The following is a 25,771-nucleotide window of genomic DNA, read 5'->3' as shown; positions in this document are numbered from 1 at the left end:
CAAGACAATATGCATTCCGTTCAACTGCTCTTCCAAGTCCTTTGCTGTCTCTGACAGAATCACAATGTCATCGGCGAACCTCAATGTTTTTACTTCTTCTCCATGAATTTTAATACCTACTCCGAATTTTTCTTTTGTTTCCTTCACTGCTTGCTCAATATACAGATTGATTAACATCGGAGAGAGGCTACAACCCTGTGTCACTCCCTTACCAACCACTGCTTCCCTTTCATACCCCTCGACTCTTATAACTGCCATCTGGTTTCTGTACAAATTGTATATAGCCTTTCGCTCCCTGTATTTTACCCCTTCTACCATCAGAATTTGAAAGAGAGTATTCCAGTCAACATTGTCAAAAGCTTTCTCTAAGTCTACAAATGCTAGAAACGTAGGTTTGGCCTTCCTTAATCTAGCTTCTAAGGTAAGTCGTAGGGACAGTATTGCCTCACGTGTTCCAACATTTCTACGGAATCCAAACTGATCTTCCCCGAGGTCGGCTTCTACTAGTTTTTCCATTCGTCTGTAAAGAATTCGAGTTAGTATTTTGCAGCTGTGACTTATTAAACTGATAGTTCGGTAATTTTCACATCTGTCAACACCTGCTTTCTTTGGGATTAGAATTATTATATTCTTCTTGAAGTCTGAGGGTATTTCGCCTGTCTCCTACATCTTCCTCACTAGATGGTAGAGTTTTGTCAGGACTGGCTCTCCCAAGGCCGTCAGTACTTCCAATGGAATGCTGTCTACTCCGAAGGCCTTGTTTCGGCTGAGGTCTTTCAGTGCTCTGTCAAACTCTTCACGCATATCGTATCTCCCATTTCATCTTCATATACATCCTCTTCCATTTCCATAATATTGTCCGCACGTACAACGCCCTTGTGTCGACCATCTATATACTCCTTCCACCTTTCTGCTTTCCCTTCTTTGCTTAGAACTGGGTTTCCATCTGAGCTCTTGATGTTCATACAAGTGGTTCTCTTATCTCCAAAGCTCTGTTTAATTTTCCTGTTGGCAGTTTCTACCTTACCGCTAGTGAGATGAGCCTCTACATCCTTACATTTGTCCTCTAGCCATCGCGCCTTAGCCATTTTGCACTTCCTGTCGATCTCATTTTTGAGACATTTGTATTCCTTTTTGCCTGCTTCATTTACTGCATTTTTATATTTTCTCCTTTCATCAATTAACTTCAATATTTCTTCTGTTACCCAAGGATTTCTACTAGCCCTCTTCTTTTTACCTACTTGATCCTCTGCTGCCTTCACTACTTCATCCCTCAAAGCTACCCATTCTTCTTCCACCGTATTTCTTTCCCCCATTCCTGTCAATTGCTCCCTTATGCTCTCCTTGAAACTCTGTACAACCTCTGGTTCTTTTAGTTTATCCAGGTCCTATCTCCTTAAATTCCCACCTTTTTGCAGTTTCTTTAGTTTTAATCTACAGGTCGTAACCAATAAATTGTGGTGAGAGTCCACATCTGCCCCTGGAAATGTCTTACAATTTAAAACCTGGTTCCTAAATCTCTGTCTTACCATTAGATAATCTATATGAAACCTGTCAGTGTCTCCAGGCTTCTTCCATGTATCCGTCATGTAGTCATTCTTTTTCCAAGACTTCGCTCTTCTAACAGCTCATCCGCCAAATAGTTGATGGGCACAGTTGGAGGTATTGACGAAATACTGCCTGGTTACAATTAAACTTCTGCTACTTGAGAGGACTCCCATGAAACACAAGTGCTCGTAGGGCAATGAAACTTATTGGGAACATTTGTAATGATACGTGGAAGAGAAACAAGGAAAAAACCATTGAAAGAAACATATTTTAATTTCCACATTTGTGAACTGCGTAGCATATTGAAGTTACAGGTTGCAAATGTTGCTCAGCGTGACGACCATGTGCATCCACAACAGCCTGGAGCCGCACTGGAGATACCATTTGACAAATGTTTGTAACGGCGGACCGTGGAATGTTGAGCTGTCGTGACACAGCTAACGCACTGGAGATACCATTTGACAAATGTTTGTAACGGTGGACCGTGAAATGTCGAGCTGTCATGACACAGTTAACGCACTGGAGATACCATTTGACAAATGTTTGTAATGGTGGACCGTGGAATGTCGAGCTGTCGTGACACAGCTAACGCACTGGAGATACCATTTGACAAATGTTTGTAATGGTGGACCATGGAATGTCGAGCTGTCGTGACACTTCTAACACACTGGAGATACCATTTGACAAATGTTTGTAACGGTGGACCGTGGAATGTTGAGCTGTCGTGACACAGCTAACGCACTGCTCGAATATCCACACTGCATCCAGCATTCTGAGGCACGGCCACGGTAACTTCTTCAATAAACTGTGGCGCAGTTGGCCGTCGACCTCTCCCAGGAGCAGTTGTCAAGTCGCCAGTTAATTCGAACTTTCGAATAATTTTCATCAAACCCTGGTGCGGAAAGAGGAGCTGTCTGTATTCCTTAAATGCGTCGATACTCGCGAATGGCATCGACACCCTTTCTGTCGAATTAATAAAACAGCATCACGGGTACAAAGCGCTGCTCTCCTTATGCAGTCGCATGTCTGAAATGTACACTGATGCTTCTGTGTCGCCGTATTAATCCCGGCTCCCATCGACGAGTGGTGACGCTTACACGACTAACAACGCAAATCCTGCAGCGCGCAGTCTCAACATCATTCCTATAAAGCTGGGTATCGTGCAGTAAATACTTTTTCACCTTCTCTGGCTCAAATAGCGAAAACTGAATTGCACCACCTAGTATTTCAATAAAAGCCGTAAACGGCGTGCGCCGGTTTCCATTTTGCAAATTATTTCATTCGCTACATTTTCTGCTGCAGCACTGCCGCGAATGACACAAAATAGAGTTAAAAATCAAGTCAGATGTAGGCTCGGAAATTCTTGCTACCAGCTAGGCGGACGTGATCGGACGTAACTTATGTGTAATGTAGACTCTGCTAACGATCGTACTACGTCGCATCACGAGGTTCGAGAGCCGTCGCAAGACGCAACCCTTGGAAAGCAAAGATCTAGAACAAGTGGTGCCGGGTGCATTACCGCTATAAAAAGGGGAGAGTGGTGGGAGTGATGGCAGTGGTGGGAGGTACGGTTTAGCTGGAGTTGTGATGCTGTGAGATCGCAGTGTAGTGCTGCGTAACTACGAGGAGACTTAGACTTATTTTCGTGTAGTCGACACTTAGTCTGGCGCGCCCGCCTCTGCTATATTGGGACTTAGACTCAGGGAACTATGAGAAGTTACACTACTAAGAAGGCAGTTTGTAGACTTTGTATATAGAACTGTTTATAAAACGGGTGTGCCAGGGGTGTTTCCAGTGTATATATCCTCGTGCTCTGATTTAGGATTGCATCCAGTGCACCCTGAGATCCCAGCCGAGTTCGGTGTTCTAACTCGGCCTACAGCCCTCTTTTCAATGGAGGCAGCCCACGACCACAGGGCCTTCTGTCAAGTAACTTCTCATCCTTGCAGCCCTTCCATTCCCTCCCAGGACTCGTCTGCGGGGCACGACAGGAGGAGAAACAAATTTGGTGTCCGATGCGGGGTAAGGGTGGAGAATCAGCATTTCTCTGGTGGAAATGTCTGGAAGGAGGTCCACTCATTCTTGTGAAGCCTAATGAAAAGCATCTTGAATATAACAGCAGCGAAATCGACGTGCCGTTCACCGAAGCGGCGTTACTCCGAAAGGCTTGCACTAGGCTACATCACGCGTTTATTAACCAGTAGTAAGAGCATCAGCCGCTATTTCTTCGGGATAGAGAGCGAAATCCTTGATGTACTACAACTATGAATCTTTATTTTCGATAAATTTCAATACCAGTTCGACAGGTTTTATGTATAGTTATTACGACAACAGGGGGGGGGGGGGGCGGGAAACCATTTTCTCGCATAATTTTGTCTGTGGATTAAAATGGAGAAGGTTGGTACCCCTGAATTAATTTCAGGAGTTCAGCTTTCATCACTTCTACATATTTTTAATTTTTTTCTGTCACATCCTGCATTACAGTGCGAAATTTTCGTGTTGTGGTAATAGGGGAGTGAACATGAATCGAAACGTGAATGTACGACAATGAAACGTTGACTAGCATTATTGTTTACCAATATCCTTCGTACACTGTCACATTTATTCACTGTGTATCGTGTATGAATCCAAGGCGCCGCTGGCCTCTTTAATTCTGATGCTTCTTTTTCATAAAAAACCATTGTTTGTTTGGGTAGACTACAAGTACACATTGCAAAAGCGAAATTGCAAAAAAAAAAAAAATGGTTCAAATGGCTCTGAGCACTATGGGACTTAACGTCTTAGGTCATCAGTCCCCTAGAACTTAGAACTACTTAAACCTAACTAACCTAAGGACATCACACACATCCATGCCCGTGGCAGGATTCGAACCTGCGACCGTCGCAGTCCCGCGGTTCCGGACTGAAGTGCCTAGAACCGCACGGCCACCGCGGCCGGCTGAAATTGCAGATATCTCTCGAAACATCAGAGAAAAAGATTCTGCCGACTCGTACTAAAGACATCTGACATACACTGACGGAAAGAAATCGCAGTACCGAGGAGCTGTGCGACATAAACGAAAGTTGGTACGCAGTTTCTACACCGGATAGATGATGTCTGTTCACATTTCACGTCAGTGCTAGTGGCGTCACTATGAGGATGGAAATCAGATTAGCTTTACATTCAGGCAGTAACAGCTGATGTTACTCAAGTATGCCTCGAAAGCCACAAAGACGTCATTATCAACAACTTACTGTGTGTGAACGAGGTCGTGTAAATGGGCTACAAGAAATTGGATATTCCTTCTGAATCGTTGCAGAAAGACTCGGAAGGAATGTAGCCACTGCACGCGGTTGCTGGCAGCTATGCTCACGTGAACACACCGGGCTCCGGACGGCCACGTGGCACTGCCGAGAGGGAAGACCGTCGTGTTCGGCGCATCGTATTGCATCTGCAGCACCAATTTGACCGGGACTTGGCACCGAGTGACACAACCAACTCTTACTAATTGGTTTCTTCGAGGACAGCTCCGAGCAAGACGCCCTGTACCGTGCGTTCCACTGACCCCAAACCACTACCATTTGCTACTTCGCCGGTGTCGAGCGAGAGCTAAGAAGAGGGCAGGGTGTAGGCCTGTTCTGTTTTGTGTCGGAAGCTGTTTGTGCCTCGGTACCAGTGACGACCGCGGTCGGTTGGAAGGAGGCCAGCCGAGGGCCTGCAACCAACCGATCCGCGTGCTAGACACACTGGACCTACATCGGAGTTACGATCTGGGATGCGATCTGTTATGACAGCAGGAGCACTCTTGTGGTTGTCCCAGGCAACCTTATTGCAAATTTGTAGTCAGTCTGGTGATTCGACCTGCTGTGCTGCCATTCGTGAACAGCATTCCAGGGAATGTTTTTCAAGAGGATAACGCCCACATAGCGCTGTTGTAACCCAGCAGGCTTTACAGCGTATCGATTTGTTGCCTCGGCCAGCTCGATTACCAGATCTGCCGCCAATCGACACATATACGATATCATCTGACGACAACTCCGGAGTCATCCACAAACAGCAATAACCGTCCCTGTAACGACCGACCGAGTCCAACTTGCATAGAACTTCATCCCACAAACTGACATCCGGCACCTGTACCACACGATGTATGCACGTTTGCATATTTGCATCCAACATTCTCGCTGCTACACTGGTTATTAATGCACAAGTATTTCACATTTTTAACGGCTTATCTCGCGCCTACATTGATCTGTGATCCTGCAGTGTTAATTACTTAAATATGTTAGCTAGCCAAATGTATTCCCGAAGTTTCATTACTTTATATTAATCATTTTTTGGTTTGCGATTTTTCCCCCGTCACTGTGTGTATGAAACAGCTATTTCTGTAGGTCCTATCAGGAAAACGGGGACACTAACATTATCTGGCTCCGTAAGGCATTGTACGGTGTGTGGTGGAGACACTGCTCTACCGACGGAGTAGCGAGATAGGCTCTTTCCAGAAGTGCCGGCACACGGGGGGCGCAAAACCTGAGTGAAGAAAGAAGGCGAAATAATAATGAACATGGAGAGGTACGTGAGTTAACCTACCGTTCGATTTTCCTCTCTTTTGCCTATGACAAGAAGAACTTGCTTCGAGCTGCGACTGTAAGCGCACGCTGTTGGCATAGCGTCATTTCATCACAGAAGCATAATGAAGTACTGCGAACACGGTTTATGTGACATCAGTGCTCTTGGCCCACACAGCTGCGGCCTATTTCTTGCTGATACTTCGCTACGGTACTGAACGACCTCAACGGTCGACATGCGGGTGCTGCCGAAAATATGCTATTTTACCAAAGGCTTCTGATTTTTCCGATTTTTGAGAACTGGAATGAGAAACTTCGGTGGAGCAAGCAAGCAAATAAGGTGGAGAGGATATGTCATTTACTTGTCCCTCCAGCCCTTACTTTCTGATTGATGCGATCTGTTGTGTAAATAAAGAAGAATTCGTAAGTATGCCTTCTGAGGCCGATTAATAATATTACGGGAGGAGCTAGTCGCTGTGTGTATAGACAACTATACTCTGTGTACATCTACGTTGAACCCTGGTGGAATCAAAGGTATGCTCTGCCGTTCGTCATTGGCTACACTGCTCAGGCACCTGAGAGTAGGTTTTTATTATATATTAGGTATTTTAGTGTTCTTCTAGCGCGAATGAAATTCTGCCTTGTTCCTTGCAAAAAGCTTAACGTATGCGGTTCTTGTATCTAATATGACTGTAAACTCTGTTTCCCTGCTCTTCATTGTTGCTAAACCTTCTTACAAAAGGACCGTACCAGTTCGGTTTTCCCTCTGTCCTATTCCATTCGTGCGTGGTACACGAGAAGCAAAACTGTCTTAGGGGAAAGTAGAGGAAATTTGCGCAGAGGGTAAACAAGCGCATCGCTGTTTCTCTGATTTAAAAGCTTTGTTGAACTTTGCAACCAGTGCTTCACCTAGCGGCAGGATAGCGAACTACTTTCGTCTGGTCGCTGGGCAACAATTGCAGTCTCGCGTTCCGTGAGTTTGCAAATGGTGAAACGTGACGTTGTGATCTAATTTGCAGTCCTCGGGATTTAAGACGGTGAGTCTCTCTTTATTACGTTGACTAAATTTACTTGTGATATAGTTAAAGCCTGCATGGTATGGGTATGTTTTGACGTGAGTCCTGTTTGGTTGTAATTAGTTTTAAGAAAATTATGGCCAAAATTTATTTTCAAGACACTATGGGGTAAAGGTGCGCACCGATGCGCACGTTTCCCCTTCATGTAGTTAAATACCAGCAGGCAGTTGGTTTTTTTTTCTTTGTTCTCAGATGCCGAGAAAGTACGTCCGGAAAACAGAGCAGTACAGTTATACTGTAGACACGCTTAAACAAGCAATACATGCAGTAAGAACAGATGGGAGGAAAATCAGAAAAGTCGGTAGGAGCTTCAGAATACCAGAATCAACAATACGAAAATACCTCGCGAAGCCCATTAACGAGGTAACACAGCCAAGTTTGGGGCGTAAGTCTATTATTCCCGAAAGTGTTGAGCAAGAAATGGTTGATTTTATCGTCCTTCTTGGCAACTTGTTCTATGGCCTAGCCGGCCGGGGTGGCCGAGCGGTTCTAGGCGCTACAGTCTGGAACCGCGCTACCACTCCAGTCGCAGGTTCGAATCCTGACCCAGGAATGGATGTGTGTGGTGTCCTTAGGTTAGTTAGGTTTAAGTAGTTGTAAGTTCTAGGGGACTGATGACCTCAGAAGTTAAGTCCCATAGTGCTCAGAGCCATTTGAACCATTTCTATGGCCTAACACCTAAAGGCTTGCAGAAGTTGGCATACGATACGTTGAGAAGAATGGTATTAACCACAATTTCAACAAAGAGAGTGGCTTAGCCGGCAAAGATTGGATGTACAGTTTTCTTAAGCGCCACCCGACCGTCAGTCTGTGGCAGCCGGAAAATACTAGAGTGAATAGAATCAATGCTTTCAGCAAGGAAGAAGTTACTCGATTTTTGACAATCCGCTAACGTTAAAAGAAAAACTGAATATTGATCCCACAAGAATGTCCAACAAAGATGAAACTGGCATAACCGTTGTGCAAAAAAAAAAAAGTGTTCTAAGGTGTTCACTACGAAAGGTTCAAAGAGGGTAGGCGCTGCAACTTCCGTTGAGAGGGGCAGGACCATCACTGGTGTGTTTTGCATGAGCGCTGGATGTCATTTCATAACTCCTATAATGATGCATCCAAGAAAACGAGTGAGTGCAAATCTTCAAAAAAATGGACCGGATGGGGCCATATACTGTCGTTCCAACAATGGGTGGACCAACACAGAACTATTCAATGAGTGGCTTCTTCATTTTAAAAAACATACTCGCCCAACAGGTGATGAACCAGTGCTCCTCATACTGGACAACCACAACAGCCACATTTACATTGAGTCTTACAAGTTTTGTAAAGAAAACCGCATCCACGTGGTCTCTCTCCCACCTCTCACGTCCCACCGCCTATAACCCTTGGACCTAACCTTTTTTGGCCCTCTGAAGAATGCTCTTTCTAGAGAATATGACCTTTTCATGATACGAACAGGGCGCCAGAGAATTACTGAGAACGAAGTTGCTGAACTTCTAAATAATGCTTTTCTTAAAGTTGCTACATTGTCAAATGCCTTATCTGGGTTCCGTGCTGCTGGTATTCACCCATACAACCCCTAAAAGTTTTCTGAACTTGATTTTGCCCCAGCTGGAAAAATAGACGAGCTAACAGTGGAAGCAGCCACAGATTGTGACAGTCCTCCAACATCCGCAGCACATAAGACCCCATCGACTGCTACAAGTCCATCTGTGGGGCTATTTGATGATCCTACTTCCTCAACATCCACGGGATGTGTTACTGAAAGCCATAAGAAGTTTATGACTTATCTGCCAGATTTTGACCTAAAGAAGAAATCTGATAGGCCTAAGACTACTGAGGTTAAAACAAGAAAGCCCAGAGGAAAGCAGCCTTCTGAAATACTAACTAGCACACCCATGAAAATAAAACTCGAGTTTGATATAGAAAAGAAAATGGAAAAAGAAGAGGTGAAACAACAAAGAATTGCCAATAAAAACATAAAAGCTGCTAGAAAGCTTAATCTCAGCAATAGCCCTAAGCCTAATGCAAAAGAAAGTATGGATAAGAAGAGACTTCAAAACAAGAAAAGGATAATCAGACCTTTGGCAAGAAACACTTGCAAAAGAAGACAATTGAAGAAGAATCAGACGATTCAGATGTTGACGAAGTTCCATTGTGCAATGACGATGAGTCCGATGACATCTACCGGGAGCTGTTTGACCCTGGCGCACTTCAAGGAGCCGACGACGAGATTTGCGGACTTCGTGGAGATCACGGTAGAGACAGGAACTGTGGTGCAGATGTACTTTGTGCGGAAGATGGTACCGTGCAGCTAAAGATATGATATGTGCAGTGAAGGACTTATCTAACCTGTTAAATCTGTAGGCCCCAAACCTCAAAGCAAACTTTGCATTTTATTTGAAAACCAATAGTCCTGAACTATGCTAAATTTTGTAAAATTTGATTAAAACTTACGTTTAACCTAATCTAACATGTGCCTTATCAATTTTTCTAAGATGCGCACAATTAACCCACCCGATGCGTACGTTTCCTCGACGTTCGGGAAACTGTGCGCTTAAGTAGTTTCTTGGAATTTTGTTTTTGGTGTGTTTATTTTTGAATATTTTGGGTTATCTTAATTTTTTGTAGATAATAGAATAGTTGCTCTAAGTTTAGGTATATGATAATCTTTGTTTAACGAAGTCAATTTTTTAAAAAAAATTCCTCTTAGCTGAGCACGTTCCGTATGAACCTGAAGGTCTCTAGTTTTGGCGTCTTCATTATGTGAAATATAGGATGCAGGCAGTAATAAGTTGTTTGAGTCATTTTGGAAAGCGACCTCTTGGAACAGTGGGAGTAAGATGCACAGCGTAACTCTTACACCGTGAACGGAAACGATTATCGATGTAACGATACCTTAGTGGCTCATGGCCGCTGAGCACAGAACGTGCAATTGACGTATTGTTTGTTTTATCATACGTATTAGGTTAATTATGAATTAACACACTTAATATGCATTTTCTTAATTTAACAGCTATGAAGATGTTTAGTACTCGAACGAAACCAGTTAATAATGCAAAATGTGCGCCATCATACCGTTATAAAATATAGTGCACTAAAATTAGTGATAAACATTATATATTTGTATGAAATCTACCGCACCTAAGCAGATATGTTGTTCGCGTCTATATCTGTTTAACTATTAGTATAAAACGCTTGCTTTGTCTTGTTTGTTACCAATACCAAGTTTATGCCATTTCGTATTTTGTTTCTCAAATACGATTTGCAGAAGAGCTGTTCATTTTAGCTTAGCCCAGTAGCCATTTAACAAGGCAAGCAAGTGATGACTCGCAGTGACGGAGGTCAGGCTCATAATGCAATCAGCAGCTTATCCGACCTCGACTCACTACATGTCTCACTTGACGTCCAACGTGGCGTGGAATTAATTGTCGATTAGTAAACAGTGATCGTCGTCACACTCATAAAAGACTGCATAAATTTTATACTGTATTTAGGTATGAAAAGTGTCTCAACATAATCATTCCTATTATAGCAGTTTCTCTTACCTGGTCCGTGTAACAAAATCACTGCATAAGAATAAAATATCCTTCACATCCCTTTACAATATAAAAATTTGCGACTAAAACATGTATAAAACGAACTCGCGAAACACACACACACACGCACACACACACACACACACACACACACACACACACACACACGCTCAGTAATAAAAGCTTCGTGATGACTGGGTGTTGTGTGATGTCCTTAGGTTAGTTAGGTTTAAGTAGTTCTAAGTTCTAGGGGACTGATGACCATAAATGTTAAGTCCCATAGTGCTCAGAGCCATTTGAACCATTCAATAAAAGCTTGTTGTAGGACAATTCTTAAAAATTGTGATAAAATGAGAACGCAAGTAAAAAGAGGAGGTGCAATCAAAGACTCAGGTGACGATGCTTGTTAGAAAATTTGGCTAAATGCCAGATTGCTCGTAGACTTTGTACTTAGTGAACACTGTGGTGATCAAAAAGTAGCTGTGTTCGACAGCTGAGTGATGTTTTTGATAAGCAACCGAGTTGAAAAAGAGTCGTGTCTGGTCATTCCGATTAAGGTTTTCCGTGATTTGGTTAACATATTTCTTAATGCTCTCTCGACCACAGGAAATCGATGTACAGTTCCGTAGAGCGTCCCATATCTACAATCGCGAACAGGACAGTGGTGGTTGCGTTCTTTTTTCAGTCTGTAAGCAAAGAATGGTCATTTCAAGTTCATACTATGCGTGCCTTGTCAATTTGCCGCCAGAGAGGTTATTAACACGTGAAGCTGATAAACGAACTGGCTTAAAGCACAGTGATTACATTAGAACATTCAGTTGCTATCGAAAGATACAAAACATTGAAGATCTGCGCCCATAGCGAACTATAGTACAGACCACTAAGCATTGTACTTATGTGGATTGATGACATGCAGCCGTCTAGAACGAAATTATAAATATATATTAATACCTTCAGTAGCTTACAGGCGTTGGTACATATCAACGGGGACAGGCGAAAATGTGTGCTCCGACCGTGACTCGCAGCCGGGATCTCCTGCTTACATGGCAGACGCTCTATCCATCTGAGCCACCGAGGGCACAGAGGATAGTACGAGTGCAGGGACTATCTCGCGCACGCCTCCCCTCAGACCTACATTCTCACCTAATATGTCCACACACTACATTCGTAGCGTCCCTACCCAACACACTCATTACTCGTGGAAGACATTCTTACAAGTCCCGTAAGAGTTCGGGTAATATGTGTGAATGTGTACAAAAGAAGAACGTCATAGCCGGTATTGCCAGAAATATATGCTTATATTGGTATGGTGTCTGTTCTTTCGGACATGTCTGACTCCGCGCACGACTCACGGCCAGATCCAAACTTCATCAACCGTGTGTCTGTGACATGCACGGGCGTCCAAAGGAACCTTGCAACGTAATCACAATAACACAGCCACTGCAGTATCACAATCGTTTCATGTGGCACACATGTATATCTACATCATACTCCGCAAGCCACCTAATGGTGTGTGGAGGAGGGCACTTTCGGTACCATTATCTAATCCCTCCAACCCTGATCCACTAGCGAATAGTGCGTGGGAAGAATGTTTGTCTGTAAGCCTCTGTATTGGCTCTAATTTCTCGAATTTTTTCCTCGTGGTCAATAAGCGAGGTGTATGTGGGTGGAAGTAATATGTTGTCTGACTCCTCCTGAAGAGTGCTGTCCCGAAATTTTCATAGTAAATCTCTCCATAATGCATAACGCCTCTGTTGTAACATCTGGCAGTGGAGGTTGTTTAGCATCTCCGTATCGCTCTCTCGCCAGCTAAACGATCCCGTGGCGAAACGCGCCGCTCTTCGTTGGATCTTCTCTATCAGTCCTACGTGATAGGGATCCCAGATACATGAAAAGTACTCAAGAATCGGGCGAACAATCGCCTTATAAGCCACTTCCTTCGTGGATGAGTTACATTTCCTTAAGATTCTTCCGATGAATCTGAGTCTGGTATCTGCTTTTCCGACTGTTTTATATGGTCATTCCACTTAATGTCGCTCTGGATAATTACGCCTAAATATTTTACGGCAAACGCTGTCTCCAGCTGTTTGTCACCAATAGTGTAGCTGTAAAGTAGTGGATTTCTTTTCCTATGTATGCGCAATGTGTTACATTTATTTACTTTCAGGGTCAACTGCCAGAGTCTGCACCATTCCTCAATTATCTGCAGGTCGTTCTACAAATTCTTATTATATTCTGGCGTTGATACTTAGGTATAAACAACTGCATCATCTGCGAACAGCCTTAAAGAGCATCCAACGCTTTCTACTAGATCATTTATATTTATTGTGAACAGCAACGGCCCTACCACACTTCCCTGTGGTACACCGGATATTACCTTTACATCTGTCGATTTACTCCCGTTAAGAGCGACGTGATGAGTTCTGTCTGCAAGAAAATCTTGAATTCAATCGCAGATTTGCTCCTATACTCCGTAAGCTCGTTTTTTCTTTCATTAAACGGCAACGCGGGACGGTGTCAAATGCCTTACTGAAATCAAGGAACACGGCATCCACCTGAGTGCCGTTGTCCACTGCGATGTGGATCTCGTGGAGGAACAGAGCGAGCTGAGTTTCGCAGGATCTCTGTTTGCCGAATCCATGTTGATTTTTATAGAGGAGCTATTCATTTTTCAAGAACGTCATAATTCTTGAACATCAAACGTGTTCCATAATTCTACAACAGACTGACGTCAACGATGTAGGTATATAACTGTGTGGCTCTGTCTTACGGCTTTTCTCAACTATGGGAAAGACGTGCGCTTTTTTCCCAATCATTAGGTACCTTTCGTTGCTCAAGCGATCTACGATAAATTACTGCTGGAAGGGGAGCAAGTTCTTTCGCATAATCGTTATAGAGTCTTATAGGTATCTCATCTGGCACTGAAGCGTTTCCACTGCTAAGCCATTGTAGCTGCTTTTCATTTCCGCGATCGGCTATCTCAATATCTCCCATTTCGACATTCGCACGACGCTTGCAAGGAGGGACAGTGTTACGATCTTCCGCGGTGAAATAGTTGCAGTCAAAAATATATATTTTATGAATAAAAATCCGTCGACTGTCAATATTTACCTCGTTAGACTTTATTTCCGCCACAGATTAAATTTTAGATCGCCCGCCTGGTGAGCTGTGCGGTCTAACGCACGACTTTCCTGAGCGGGAAGGAGCGCCTGGGCTCCGGCGGACTTGTGTCGAGGTCCGGTGAGCCGGCCAGTCTGTGGATGGCTTTTACGCGGTTCTCCACCTGCCTCGGCGAATGCGGGCTGGTTCCCCTCATTCCGCCTCAGCCACAGTCCTCCACGTACGCGCACCACGCAAACATCGTCTAGTGTGAGACGTTTTCTGGGGAGGGGAGAATCCACCGCGGGCCGACCCGCACATTAACCCTGAAAGAGGAGGAGGGATGAAGTGGACTGCGCTTGCGGACCGCAGCGGCTGCGGGGGCGGAGCCTCTCCGTCGTCCCTAGGTCCCCGGTTAACATACAACACAATACAAATTTCACATCTCATTTCCCATATGAATCGCTAATAAAGCTTAAATACAGGTAGCTTCATTGTTAGATGTGTTAAAAAGTCCATCCGATCGCCACGCCTTCTGCTGCGAACAGCAAAGCCTAGGACTTTTTCATAGTTATAATAGTTGCTAAATGCATTACATATATGTTATCTTTTGCTATATTTATTACATAATATGCGCCATCACCAATTGTAGTCTTTGTGCTTCTTGTCCGAAACGAATTTCTTAAAATAGTAAGGGGCATCTTTTATGCTATATACATAAATAAATTCATACAGTTTACATGAGCACAGGACGTTTTATTTTATTTGCTTTGCCGTGGTATGTTTCCTCGTGCAACTATAAATGACCTTTTAGGTTTCAAGGATTAGAGGTCCTCGTAACTTCACTCAGTGACTACAAATCGTAATGTAGCTAACACTTTTCCTCGCAGCTTACAGCATCTCTCACGACTGTACTCTTTTTTCGCCAAATAAGGTTTGATGAATTTCAGCAGATTCGAAAAGCATGTTTCAGTCATTCTTAATTTATTCTGAAAAATCATCGGCTCCCAGCTCCGTAATTCAGCGGAGGGTGAGAGAATTTCTTCCTGAGCATTAGCCATTTCTTTGCCGACGGCTTTCTCTCCGCGTTCTTCGGCCTTTTTAGAACTAAAACAATCGAGGCAAATCCCAGTTTTTGTGTCCTTGAAATACCAAGAGGGATCTCGTAGAACAGAGCCTCACTGAACCTAAGATTAACAAATGGTAACCAGCGATAGGAACAAGGATTCGCTGTAATCGCAGAGTGCTGTCGGCCGGGACGCGTGTAGGCTGCCACGAAATTGGTCGGCCGATAAATCGGTGGGAGTGTAGGGACCTTAAGAAAGTTGGCAACGGAACACCTCGAATGGAACCTCGGTCAATGGTGCGCGCTTCTCTTCGTCGAGAGTACAGGAATTGTCTGATGCTTGGTGATCGTCGTGGACGAAAGTGAATGCGGCAGGAGGTGAGGCAACCATGTTTTGACCCGGTAATACACACTGACATCTGGCGCCTCTTTCGCTGTCAAGGGTAATTTGAGGCCTGTGCAGTCTAGATGTTTCTACTTTTTAGGTCTTTATTTATATTTCAAACAAATTCTTCACATTATTATGTCGTGTGTGCTTCTATTAACTCTTTTCTTTTTAAGTGAATGTGGATGTCACGAAAACTTGAGGCCGAGCGGTTCTAGGCGCTTCAGTCTGGAACCTCGGACATGGATGTGTGTGATGTCCTTAGGTTAGTTAGGTTTAAGCAGTTCTAAGTTCTAGGGAACTGATGACCTCACATGTTAAGTCCTATAGTGCTCAGAGCTATTTGAAGCATTTTGAACTAAAAATTGATATATTATTTTTATTTTCTCCTATACGTTTCAGTAGTAAATTTCATCATGTACAGCTGTAATAATGATGGTCAGTGTGATAAGATTTACTCGTGCTCTAGTACAGTAGTTTTCAGTCGGACGAAAGATGAAGATGTAAGGACGGCATGCTTTTCTCACGAAAAGTAAACTACGAGTTAGAGGCGTTCCTGACGAAGCAGTAGGAAAGCACCTCCCAGTAAGAATGACTCGGGGGCCTGCAGAACACGAGAGCGAGAAAGAGAAGAGCTAATATCACAGGTGTTCACTGCAAAGTGCAATTTTGCATCCATCCTGATGCAGTCGCTTCCATCCTCGCGTCTTCACTGTCGACATTATATTAACAGCAGTGCGGTAGGTGAAATTTATTTCTCTGTTACGTCTGTAAATAATGCTGCTAGGTTCTATTAAACAGTAAGCATTGACTTGTAGACTATCAATATACGTACAACTAGATGATTACTCCGCAGTTCTGACTGAAGTGCTTAGCACATACGATGCAAGACACCACTTCAACAGCGCATGGGAAAATGGCGAACAAAAATTTTTTTGTGCTAGGTCTGATTTCTTTTTTTTATCGTAGAGGTCCTTCCTGTATATGTAAGTGGAAGACAGAAAAAATTCCGTGAAACGATTTCGCCCCAATTGAGGTTACTTTACTTTTAATGATTGCTATCCCAACATGTTTATAATAAGTGTGACACTTTTTCCCTTATTTTGTGACTTGTTTTGAATCCTACCTTGTAAGTATCCGACACTGCTCAGCAATACTGCGAACTTACCAAAACGCAGGAAAATAGTTCTTATGACCACAATATTAACGAGTTACAGTTGAAATCGATTGATCCACACAAATTCCTAGATGTAGCAGTTTGAATGGGAATGATATGGAATGATCTCACAGACTCAATCGCAGGTAACGCTAGTGGTAGGCTTCCGTTTACACGCACTATACTGGGAACATGTAGTCAATCCACCCACAAAGGGAGGAAGGAAGATTACTCCTGTCCACAACAAGATCATCAGGAGTTAATCACATGTTCGGATTAGGGAAGGAAATCGGAAGTACGCTTTCAAAGGAATCACTTGGCATTTGCTTTAAGCTATTCAGGAAATCACGGAATTTGTGAACCACAATAAAAAAAACACTCAACACTCAATAACCATTCAAATTATCATAAAAATTATAGCAAGTAAATATTCAAGAATGATGAGGTGTTTCCAAAAGCTGCTTATCTGTGTAGCATACAGCTATGCGGCTTTTGGAAACACCTCATCGTTCTTGACTACAGCTATGCGACTTTTGGAAACAAACCATTCTCGACTGCCTAATTGTTATAATTTGTATGATAATCTGAAAGGTTGTTGAGTGTTGAGCGTTTTTTTACTGTTACTCAAAATGTCTCTTAGCTGTGGTTATCCTCCCCACAAAGCTGTTTGTACAAACCTCAATTTGAACCGTCGTCCGCTCCAATGCGAGTCCATTGTGCTAACAACTGCTCGTGCCTACAAAGCAGACTGGTTAACAATATACCCGTGCGTCCCTACTTACAATATTGCTCAAGTCTGTTTGGTCCATGCCAAATAACAGCAACGTATACACCAGTTCCAGTCGTATTAATATGACCACCGCACATGTTCAAAGTCCAATAACCACTCACAGGCGCAGGTGGCAGCACTAGCAGCGGAGAGAATATAAGTATGTCGAAAGGACGCGGGAAACAGTGCGAAGTGGAGCGATTTATCTGACGGCGCTTCTCGCGTTCTGCCGTGGTTAAAGTATAAATGGCGCTATTCAAAACCGGCGCTGAGGCAAATATAGTGCATCACGGTCCACGGATGAAGGGGATGCGTAGAAGTGTACGGGAGAACAGACGTGCAATTACCCGTCCAGATGAAGGGGATGCGTAGAAGTGTATGGGAGAACAGACGTGCAACTACCCGTCCAGATGAAGGGGATGCGTAGAAGTGTACGGGAAAACAGACGTGCAACTACCCGTCCAGATGAAGGGGATGCGTAGAAGTGTACGGGAAAACAGACGTGCAACTACCCGTCCAGATGAAGGGGATGTGTAGAAGTGTACGGGACAACAGACGTGCAACTACCCGTCCAGATGAAGGGGATGCGTAGAAGTGTACGGGAGAGCAGACGTGCAACTACCCGTCCAGATGAAGGGGATGCGTAGAAGTGTACGGGAAAACAGACGTGCAACTACCCGTCCAGATGAAGGGGATGCGTAGAAGTGTACGGGAGAGCAGACGTGCAACTACCCGTCCAGATGAAGGGGATGCGTAGCAGTGTACGGGAGAGCAGACGTGCAACTACCCGTCCAGATGAAGGGGATGCGTAGAAGTGCACGGGAGAGCAGACGTGCAACTACCCGTCCAGATGAAGGGGATGCGTAGAAGTGTACGGGAGAGCAGACGTGCAACTACCCGTCCAGATGAAGGGGATGCGTAGAAGTGTACGGGAGAGCAGACGTGCAACTACCCGTCCAGATGAAGGGGATGCGTAGAAGTGTACGGGAGAGCAGAAGTGCAACTACCCGTCCAGATGAAGGGGATGCGTAGAAGTGTACGGGAGAACAGACGTGCAACTACCCGTCCAGATGAAGGGGATGCGTAGAAGTGTACGGGAGAACAGACGTGCAACTACCCGTCCAGATGAAGGGGATGCGTAGAAGTGTACGGGAGAGCAGAAGTGCAACTACCCGTCCAGATGAAGGGGATGCGTAGAAGTGTACGGGAGAGCAGACGTGCAACTACCCGTCCAGATGAAGGGGATGCGTAGAAGTGTACGGGAGAGCAGACGTGCAACTACCCGTCCAGATGAAGGGGATGCGTAGAAGTGTACGGGAGAGCAGACGTGCAACTACCCGTCCAGATGAAGGGGATGCGTAGAAGTGTACGGGAGAGCAGACGTGCAACTACCCGTCCAGATGAAGGGGATGCGTAGAAGTGTACGGGAGAGCAGAAGTGCAACTACCCGTAGAGATGAAGGGGATGCGTAGAAGTGTACGGGAGAGCAGACGTGCAACTACCCGTCCAGATGAAGGGGATGCGTAGAAGTGTACGGGAGAGCAGACGTGCAACTACCCGTCCAGATGAAGGGGATGCGTAGAAGTGTACGGGAGAGCAGACGTGCAACTACCCGTCCAGATGAAGGGGATGAGTAGAAGTGTACGGGAGAGCAGAAGTGCAACTACCCGTCCAGATGAAGGGGATGCGTAGAAGTGTACGGGAGAACAGACGTGCAACTACCCGTCCAGATGAAGGGGATGCGTAGAAGTGTACGGGAGAACAGACGTGCAACTACCCGTCCAGATGAAGGGGATGCGTAGAAGTGTGCGGGAGAGCAGACGTGCAACTACCCGTCCAGATGAAGGGGATGCGTAGAAGTGTACGGGAAAACAGACGTGCAACTACCCGTCCAGATGAAGGGGATGCGTAGAAGTGTACGGGAGAGCAGACGTGCAACTACCCGTCCAGATGAAGGGGATGCGTAGAAGTGTACGGGAGAGCAGACGTGCAACTACCCGTTCAGATGAAGGGGATGCGTAGAAGTGTACGGGAGAGCAGAAGTACAACTACCCGTCCAGATGAAGGGGATGCGTAGAAGTGTACGGGAGAGCAGACGTGCAACTACCCGTCCAGATGAAGGGGATGCGTAGAAGTGTACGGGAGAGCAGAAGTGCAACTACCCGTCCAGATGAAGGGGATGCGTAGAAGTGTACGGGAGAGCAGAAGTGCAACTACCCGTCCAGATGAAGGGGATGCATAGAAGTGTACGGGAGAACAGACGTGCAACTACCCGTCCAGATGAAGGGGATGCGTAGAAGTGTACGGGAGAACAGACGTGCAACTACCCGTCCAGATGAAGGGGATGCGTAGAAGTGTACGGGAGAACAGACGTGCAACTACCCGTCCAGATGAAGGGGATGCGTAGAAGTGTACGGGAGAACAGACGTGCAACTACCCGTCCAGATGAAGGGGATGCGTAGAAGTGTACGGGAGAACAGACGTGCAACTACCCGTCCAGATGAAGGGGATGCGTAGAAGTGTACGGGAGAACAGACGTGCAACTACCCGTCCAGATGAAGGGGATGCGTAGAAGTGTACGGGAGAACAGACGTGCAACTACCCGTCCAGATGAAGGGGATGCGTAGAAGTGTACGGGAGAACAGACGTGCAACTACCCGTCCAGATGAAGGGGATGCGTAGAAGTGTACGGGAGAACAGATGTGCAACTACCCGTCCAGATGAAGGGGATGCGTAGAAGTGTACGGCAGAACAGACGTGCAACTACCCGTCCAGATGAAGGGGATGCGTAGAAGTGTACGGGAAAACAGACGTGCAACTACCCGTCCAGATGAAGGGGATGCGTAGAAGTGTACGGGAGAACAGACGTGCAACTACCCGTCCAGATGAAGGGGATGCGTAGAAGTGTACGGGAGAGCAGACGTGTAACTACCCGTCCAGATGAAGGGGATGCGTAGAAGTGTACGGGAAAACAGACGTGCAACTACCCGTCCAGATGAAGGGGATGCGTAGAAGTGTACGGGAGAGCAGACGTGCAACTACCCGTCCAGATGAAGGGGATGCGTAGAAGTGTACGGGAGAACAGACGTGCAACTACCCGTCCAGATGAAGGGGATGCGTAGAAGTGTATGGGAGAACAGACGTGCAACTACCCGTCCACATGAACCGAGGGGCCGGCCGGTGTAGCCGAGCGCTTCAGTCTGGAGCCGCGCGACCGCTACGGTCGCAGGTTCGAACCCTGCCTCGGGCATCGATGTGTGTGATGTCCTTAGGTTAGTTAGGGTTAAGTAGTTCTAAGTTCTATTGGACTGATGACCTCAGATGTTACGTCCACAGTGCTCACATCCATTTAAACCATTTGAACCGAGGGGCTACCAACAGTCTCCTGAGAGTACGAGCAGGCAACCATTTTGATTGCTGTCCATGGGCGACTAAGGACGGAATTTGCGGAAGTGGACGTCCAATGAGTGGCGACAGGTGTAATTTTTCAGATGAAGTACTACGCTAAGTCCTACCTATCAAACAGTCCACAGTGATTTGCAATGTATGTAAATTTAGGATAAATATAGATTCTAGAATGAGCGGTCGGGAGAGCTTCGTGTTGATCACGTTTCCCTCCAGTGACGCCTACGGCCTGAGGTTGACAAGGCGGCCGGTCGGTGCGTTGAGCCGCCAAGGCCTGTTTGTTTGTTTGTATATATTCTAGAATAGGACAGACGACAGTTGTATAAACCTTTTTTTTCCAAATTTGTTGCACTTTCTAAATGTTCTTCGAATAAAAGTCATCTTTGGATCACCTTCCCCACTGTATTTCTTATACGATCATTCCAATTGTAGTTGATCCTAAGAGCAATCCGTAGACATTTGCTCCAATCGACAACTTCTAAATTTGTGTCACCTGTCATGCAGCAGAAATTCGACAGTATTCTCGTTGCACTAATGGGCAGGATCTAACTTTTCAGGATCAACTGTCACATTTCGAACCATTCATATACGTCGTCTAAATCATTAGTAATTCGTTTGGCACCTTTTGTAACTCATCTAGGCGGTAAATGATGGCACCACCGGCAAATCTTTTATTTGTTCATTTAATGGGACGCGAAGACGAGAAACAGTAGCCAGCGGTTTTACAGGGCACTCCACGAGTCTCAATCACAAACAAAAAGCCCGCGGAAAATAGAAAGTGGCGCCGAGAGCAGAGGCGAGCCGCACCGAAGTGGTCGAGCAGGTAGTGAAGCGTGTGAGGCCAGCTAACGGCAACCTGGCGGACAGGAAGGGCGGCCAGTCCTGAACACAGCTCGAGCAAATGGAGCCTATCGCGAAATCATTCCTGTTTGCAGCCAATGAATACCAGCAGTGATTACGTTGCGCTGCTTTTTGTCAATTTTTTGATAACTCACTTCATTCCGTGTAACTAAACTCGCAGAACGAAAATGTCGGTGGAGCTGTAACAAACATACATCGTACAAAGAACAAAATATGTGACAGAGTTTGCATCTTCCAAAAATCAGACCATTCTTTTCTCCTGTTCTGTATTCGGCACTTCAGACAGAGCCACAGAGCTGTGTTTATAAACACGAGTGCGTTGTTATTGGTAGCGTTGTGGTATCGAGTTTCGGTGACAGACATGAGCTGAGCATCTTTCTCTATACAGGGTGATTCAAAACTCATGTCCCATAGGACAATACAGTATTCAGATGTATGAAGAAACTGTTATCCGAAGCAAAAAATATCTAGTAAACATGGACTCTAAAATGCGTACCTTATGAGCTATGAACACTTATTCGTCTTCGGTACTGTGAAACGAATTTCTTCTACCGCAAGGAGGTAGGAAGGACCAAAATAAGAAAAAAAACTGTACAATAAATGTTGACTTTAAAATGCATACCTTAAGAGCTGTGGGTACTTCTTCCGCAGAAGAAGTGTTTCGCAGCAGTGAAAATGAACAAGTGCTCATAGATACTAAGGAAAATATTTTAGTTAGCCCATGTTTACAAGGTTATTTTTTCTTCTTTTGGTTCATACTACCTCCTACCAAAATATGGAAAGTAAAGAGCTTGCAATACAAGGGGTTTGTTTCACAGTTTCGAAGATGTGGTCGTAGCTCTGAAGATATACATTTTGGGGCCCATGTTTACTTGACGCTTTTGCTTAGAGTGATTGTTCCTGTTATATCCCTAAATACGACGTCGTTTTATGGGCTAGGACTGTCGACTCGCCAATGTACCATTGTCCAATGAGAGATGACTTTTGAATCACCCTGTATACGAGCTTTTCTTTCGGCTACATCCTGTGAGACATGTCATTATTTACTATTGGTGGGAGACTGTGATATACTGAGAACAGCTCATACGTGTCGTCATCAATCATCATCTATGCTGTGATTACAGAGAAATCTTGCTTTACGAGAGTATCAGCGGGTCTTTTTGTGTCGATGACTTGACAAGATGTGTGGCCACACCTCTGGAAATTGAAATATTTTTCTGACGAAACAAGTAACAACGAAATATCCCAAGGCAATGTATATAAATGATGACGGCGGTAGCTTGCTGAGTATGTTCACAGACTATACGATTGGGTATTGGCAGTTTGCAGCGGAAGAAAACTTTAGGAAGACCTCCGAGGATCGACGATTGCTGCTGGGACTGGCAATTGACCATCGAGATCAATAAATATAACGTACTGCGAATAAATAGACGGAAGACCCATTATTGTTTGATTACACTATTGACGATCATTCACTGGAAAGAGTAACAAACGTAAAGTATCTAAGAATACCCGTTCGGAGCGACATAAAGTGTAAAGACCACATAAAAAATTCAGGGACAGTTTCCAGGTAGGAGTAATAGAGTAGATGGAGAAGATCTAAATAATAGCTGCGCGTTTCTTCGCGGATTCATTTACCTAGCGCGAGAAGGATTTTAAAAGAGACGCACTGCGCATTATGGGGATATTTTCTGTTGGAATTCCAAGAGCATACGTTCGAATAAGAGTCAGACAACACATTACACACACATCACCACGACTGGAGATTCAGAGAGAGATTTGAGCATATGTAACGGCTTACCAACAGCTGTTCTTCGAATGTAGTATTAGTGTATGGTAAACGAAAGGCGAGAAATGACGGTGGTACTACAAGTTCACTCAGCCACCCGCAAATGGCTTGTAAAGTACACATGTAGATATAGACTCTGAGCTAAACGTTTTGCCTCCTGTCGACATTTAGTCTGCGTCTGGAATGAATATAGTGACTCTTCCGGCACCGTCGGATGCATTCAAAATAGACAGTTCGGAAATCATCCATCGTGGTCGATCAGAAAAACTTGTTTGTTACACAACCAATACAAGCCTAAAACCTGATCCCGGTTTTTCGATACAGTGTGACGTTCAATTTGCATATCGTCGACTTTGAGACTAATACAATCTTATTTTCTGGTACCTAGCATGCCTAAAAAATCGAGTGTCATAAGTGCCGCTCGTGTTCGTAAAGAAAATGTGGACGCCATTAAAAATCACCCATAGTGTCAAATTTAACACGACATACTTTCCACATAACATCTAACGAAGTCTCGTATTCTGAAGAATACTTACGGCAGGTGATTTTCGGGGCACGTGTGATACACTATTGGGAACAGATGTGGATGTCCTGCCCACAAAGGAAAATAAGCCCGAGAGGCATTTCGTTGAGCTATAAACTGAGTATTGCTAGCTGTATACTCTGTAGTTGCCGGAATTGTTGGGATAACCCAGAAGCTGCACTGGCGCAGCGGTTAGCATCTAAGCTCACATTCGGGAGGGCGAAGGTTCAGATCCCATCCAGAGTTATTGGGTATAGATGCTGATAACTGTGTCCAGACACTTAGGAAATATTTGTCTGACTCCATTCATTAGTTTTGGTACATTTTCAGGCTGATCTTCGTAAGGAGCGCGGTTGTATATTCACGTTTGTACTCGATGTACCGGGGGCTGCTCCTTGCGGCAGTACGAGCGGTATCCGTGTTAATATCCACCGGGCAGCTAACATTTTCATCACGTACCAGCCACAAAATTAAGTAGTATACAGAGTGTCACCAGAAATCCTCCAGCATCCCGCACGTTCTGTACAACTGATGTATACCACCAAAGTTACCTGTATTTACCGTATATTTAGTTGACAAACAGTCACGCTATTCTATAGCATCTGTCAGGGATACGATGACCTACCCAGATTTAGGTTTTGTTCGATTTTCCTAAATCGCTTAAGACGGAAGGACACGGCTAATATACTTCCCTGTCCTTCGCCAGTCCGAGCTTGTGCCCGACGCTAATGATGTCGTTGTTGACAGTACGTCAGACCCTAATCTGGCTTCGCTTCACGAGCTCGGCCGCTATTTGAGGCCCGGCTAGCAGGAATGTACTTACGGGGAGACGCGGCGAAGGCGGCTGCCAGGAAGGCGAGCACGAAGGCAAGCGGCGCGAGCTGCTGCATCTCGTCCACTGGCGCGGCTGGGCGCGCTGCCTGCACGCGCACCGCTACGTGACGTCACAGCCGCCCCCACCCTGCCCATGGCGGCGGGCGCGCCTCCGTCTGTCGTCCAGCCTCAACGCCGTCCACACCTGTTGCTCTGGCGGCCTGCGCAGTCGACGTTTTCAAACGCGGAAGCTACCTTATCTGTCCTATAGGCGAGCGCTGGTCGACTCGTCCGTCAGTCGCGCGTGATAACGTCACATGTATGCGGTTGAAGTTATCGGTGATAAAATGCAGGAAGCGAAAGGTTATCTACAACGTGTACAGAAATCAGGCTGTGGCCATAAGAATAGAAGGGCACGAAAGGGAGGGAGGCAGAGCTGTAGCCTGTCCTCAATGTTATTTAATCGAAACAAAGAGGGAGAAGTAACGGAAACCGAAGACACATTTGAAACAGAAATTGAAGTTCAGGGAGAAGAGACAAAACCTTTAAGGTTCGTCACTGATATGGTAATTCTGCCAGAGATGGCAAATCACTTATCCCTCTTACTACTGGGACATTTTTATCTGACTGAGTACCACTATGATCATATAGACCCCCCCCCCCTTCTCCCCCGACTGTGATCATATAGACCCCAAGTAATTTACACCAGATATATAGGCAGTATTTTAATGAAATAACATAAAAACATAGATTACGGTTGTTCATTGTAATAGTGATGATTCTATTTCCATAGATATTACGTTCAAGAAACAAAAAGTAATTTAGATTGGAGTCATATTGACAGCAGTGATACTCAGTGTAAAGAACCATGAATAAATTTTACTGTACTGTAAATATAAAGCTGGACAAAACATTGTTGGAAACAATTGATTCGGAGAGAGAAAGCCATATATTTTTAAAAAATGCTTCGGAGACAAGGGAGATATGATTTACCAACATGCTTATGGGGTCATATTGACCCAAGTGGTACAAGGACGGATACTACAACAGCTGATTCAAGAAACTTTGGTAATGGATGCTAAAATAAGTGGGAAATAAGATTTTCATTATTGCAAGTGTTTTGTATAATAGTTGTTAAACATAACATTCATCATTCTGTTTTCATAAATATTACATTCATGATTCAGACAAACAATTTAATCTG

General features: G+C 44.8%; 1 protein-coding gene across 1 annotated transcript in view; it reads right to left on the bottom strand.

Annotated features, from left to right (window-relative positions):
• The window catches only part of LOC126298366 (probable chitinase 2), a 295,462-nt gene extending 270,687 nt beyond the window's left edge, over positions 1 to 24,775 (bottom strand). Inside the window, exon 1 of the mRNA XM_049989666.1 lies at positions 24,578 to 24,775. Coding sequence (XP_049845623.1) covers positions 24,578 to 24,644 — 67 coding nt within the window. The 5' untranslated portion in view covers positions 24,645 to 24,775. The remainder of the gene's footprint in view (positions 1 to 24,577) is intronic.
• Between the last annotated feature and the right edge of the window lie 996 nt (positions 24,776 to 25,771).

Source organism: Schistocerca gregaria, chromosome X (genome assembly GCF_023897955.1).
Source record: "Schistocerca gregaria isolate iqSchGreg1 chromosome X, iqSchGreg1.2, whole genome shotgun sequence".
Taxonomy (NCBI): domain Eukaryota; kingdom Metazoa; phylum Arthropoda; class Insecta; order Orthoptera; family Acrididae; genus Schistocerca; species Schistocerca gregaria.
This window is presented reverse-complemented; position numbering and strand designations above follow the sequence as displayed.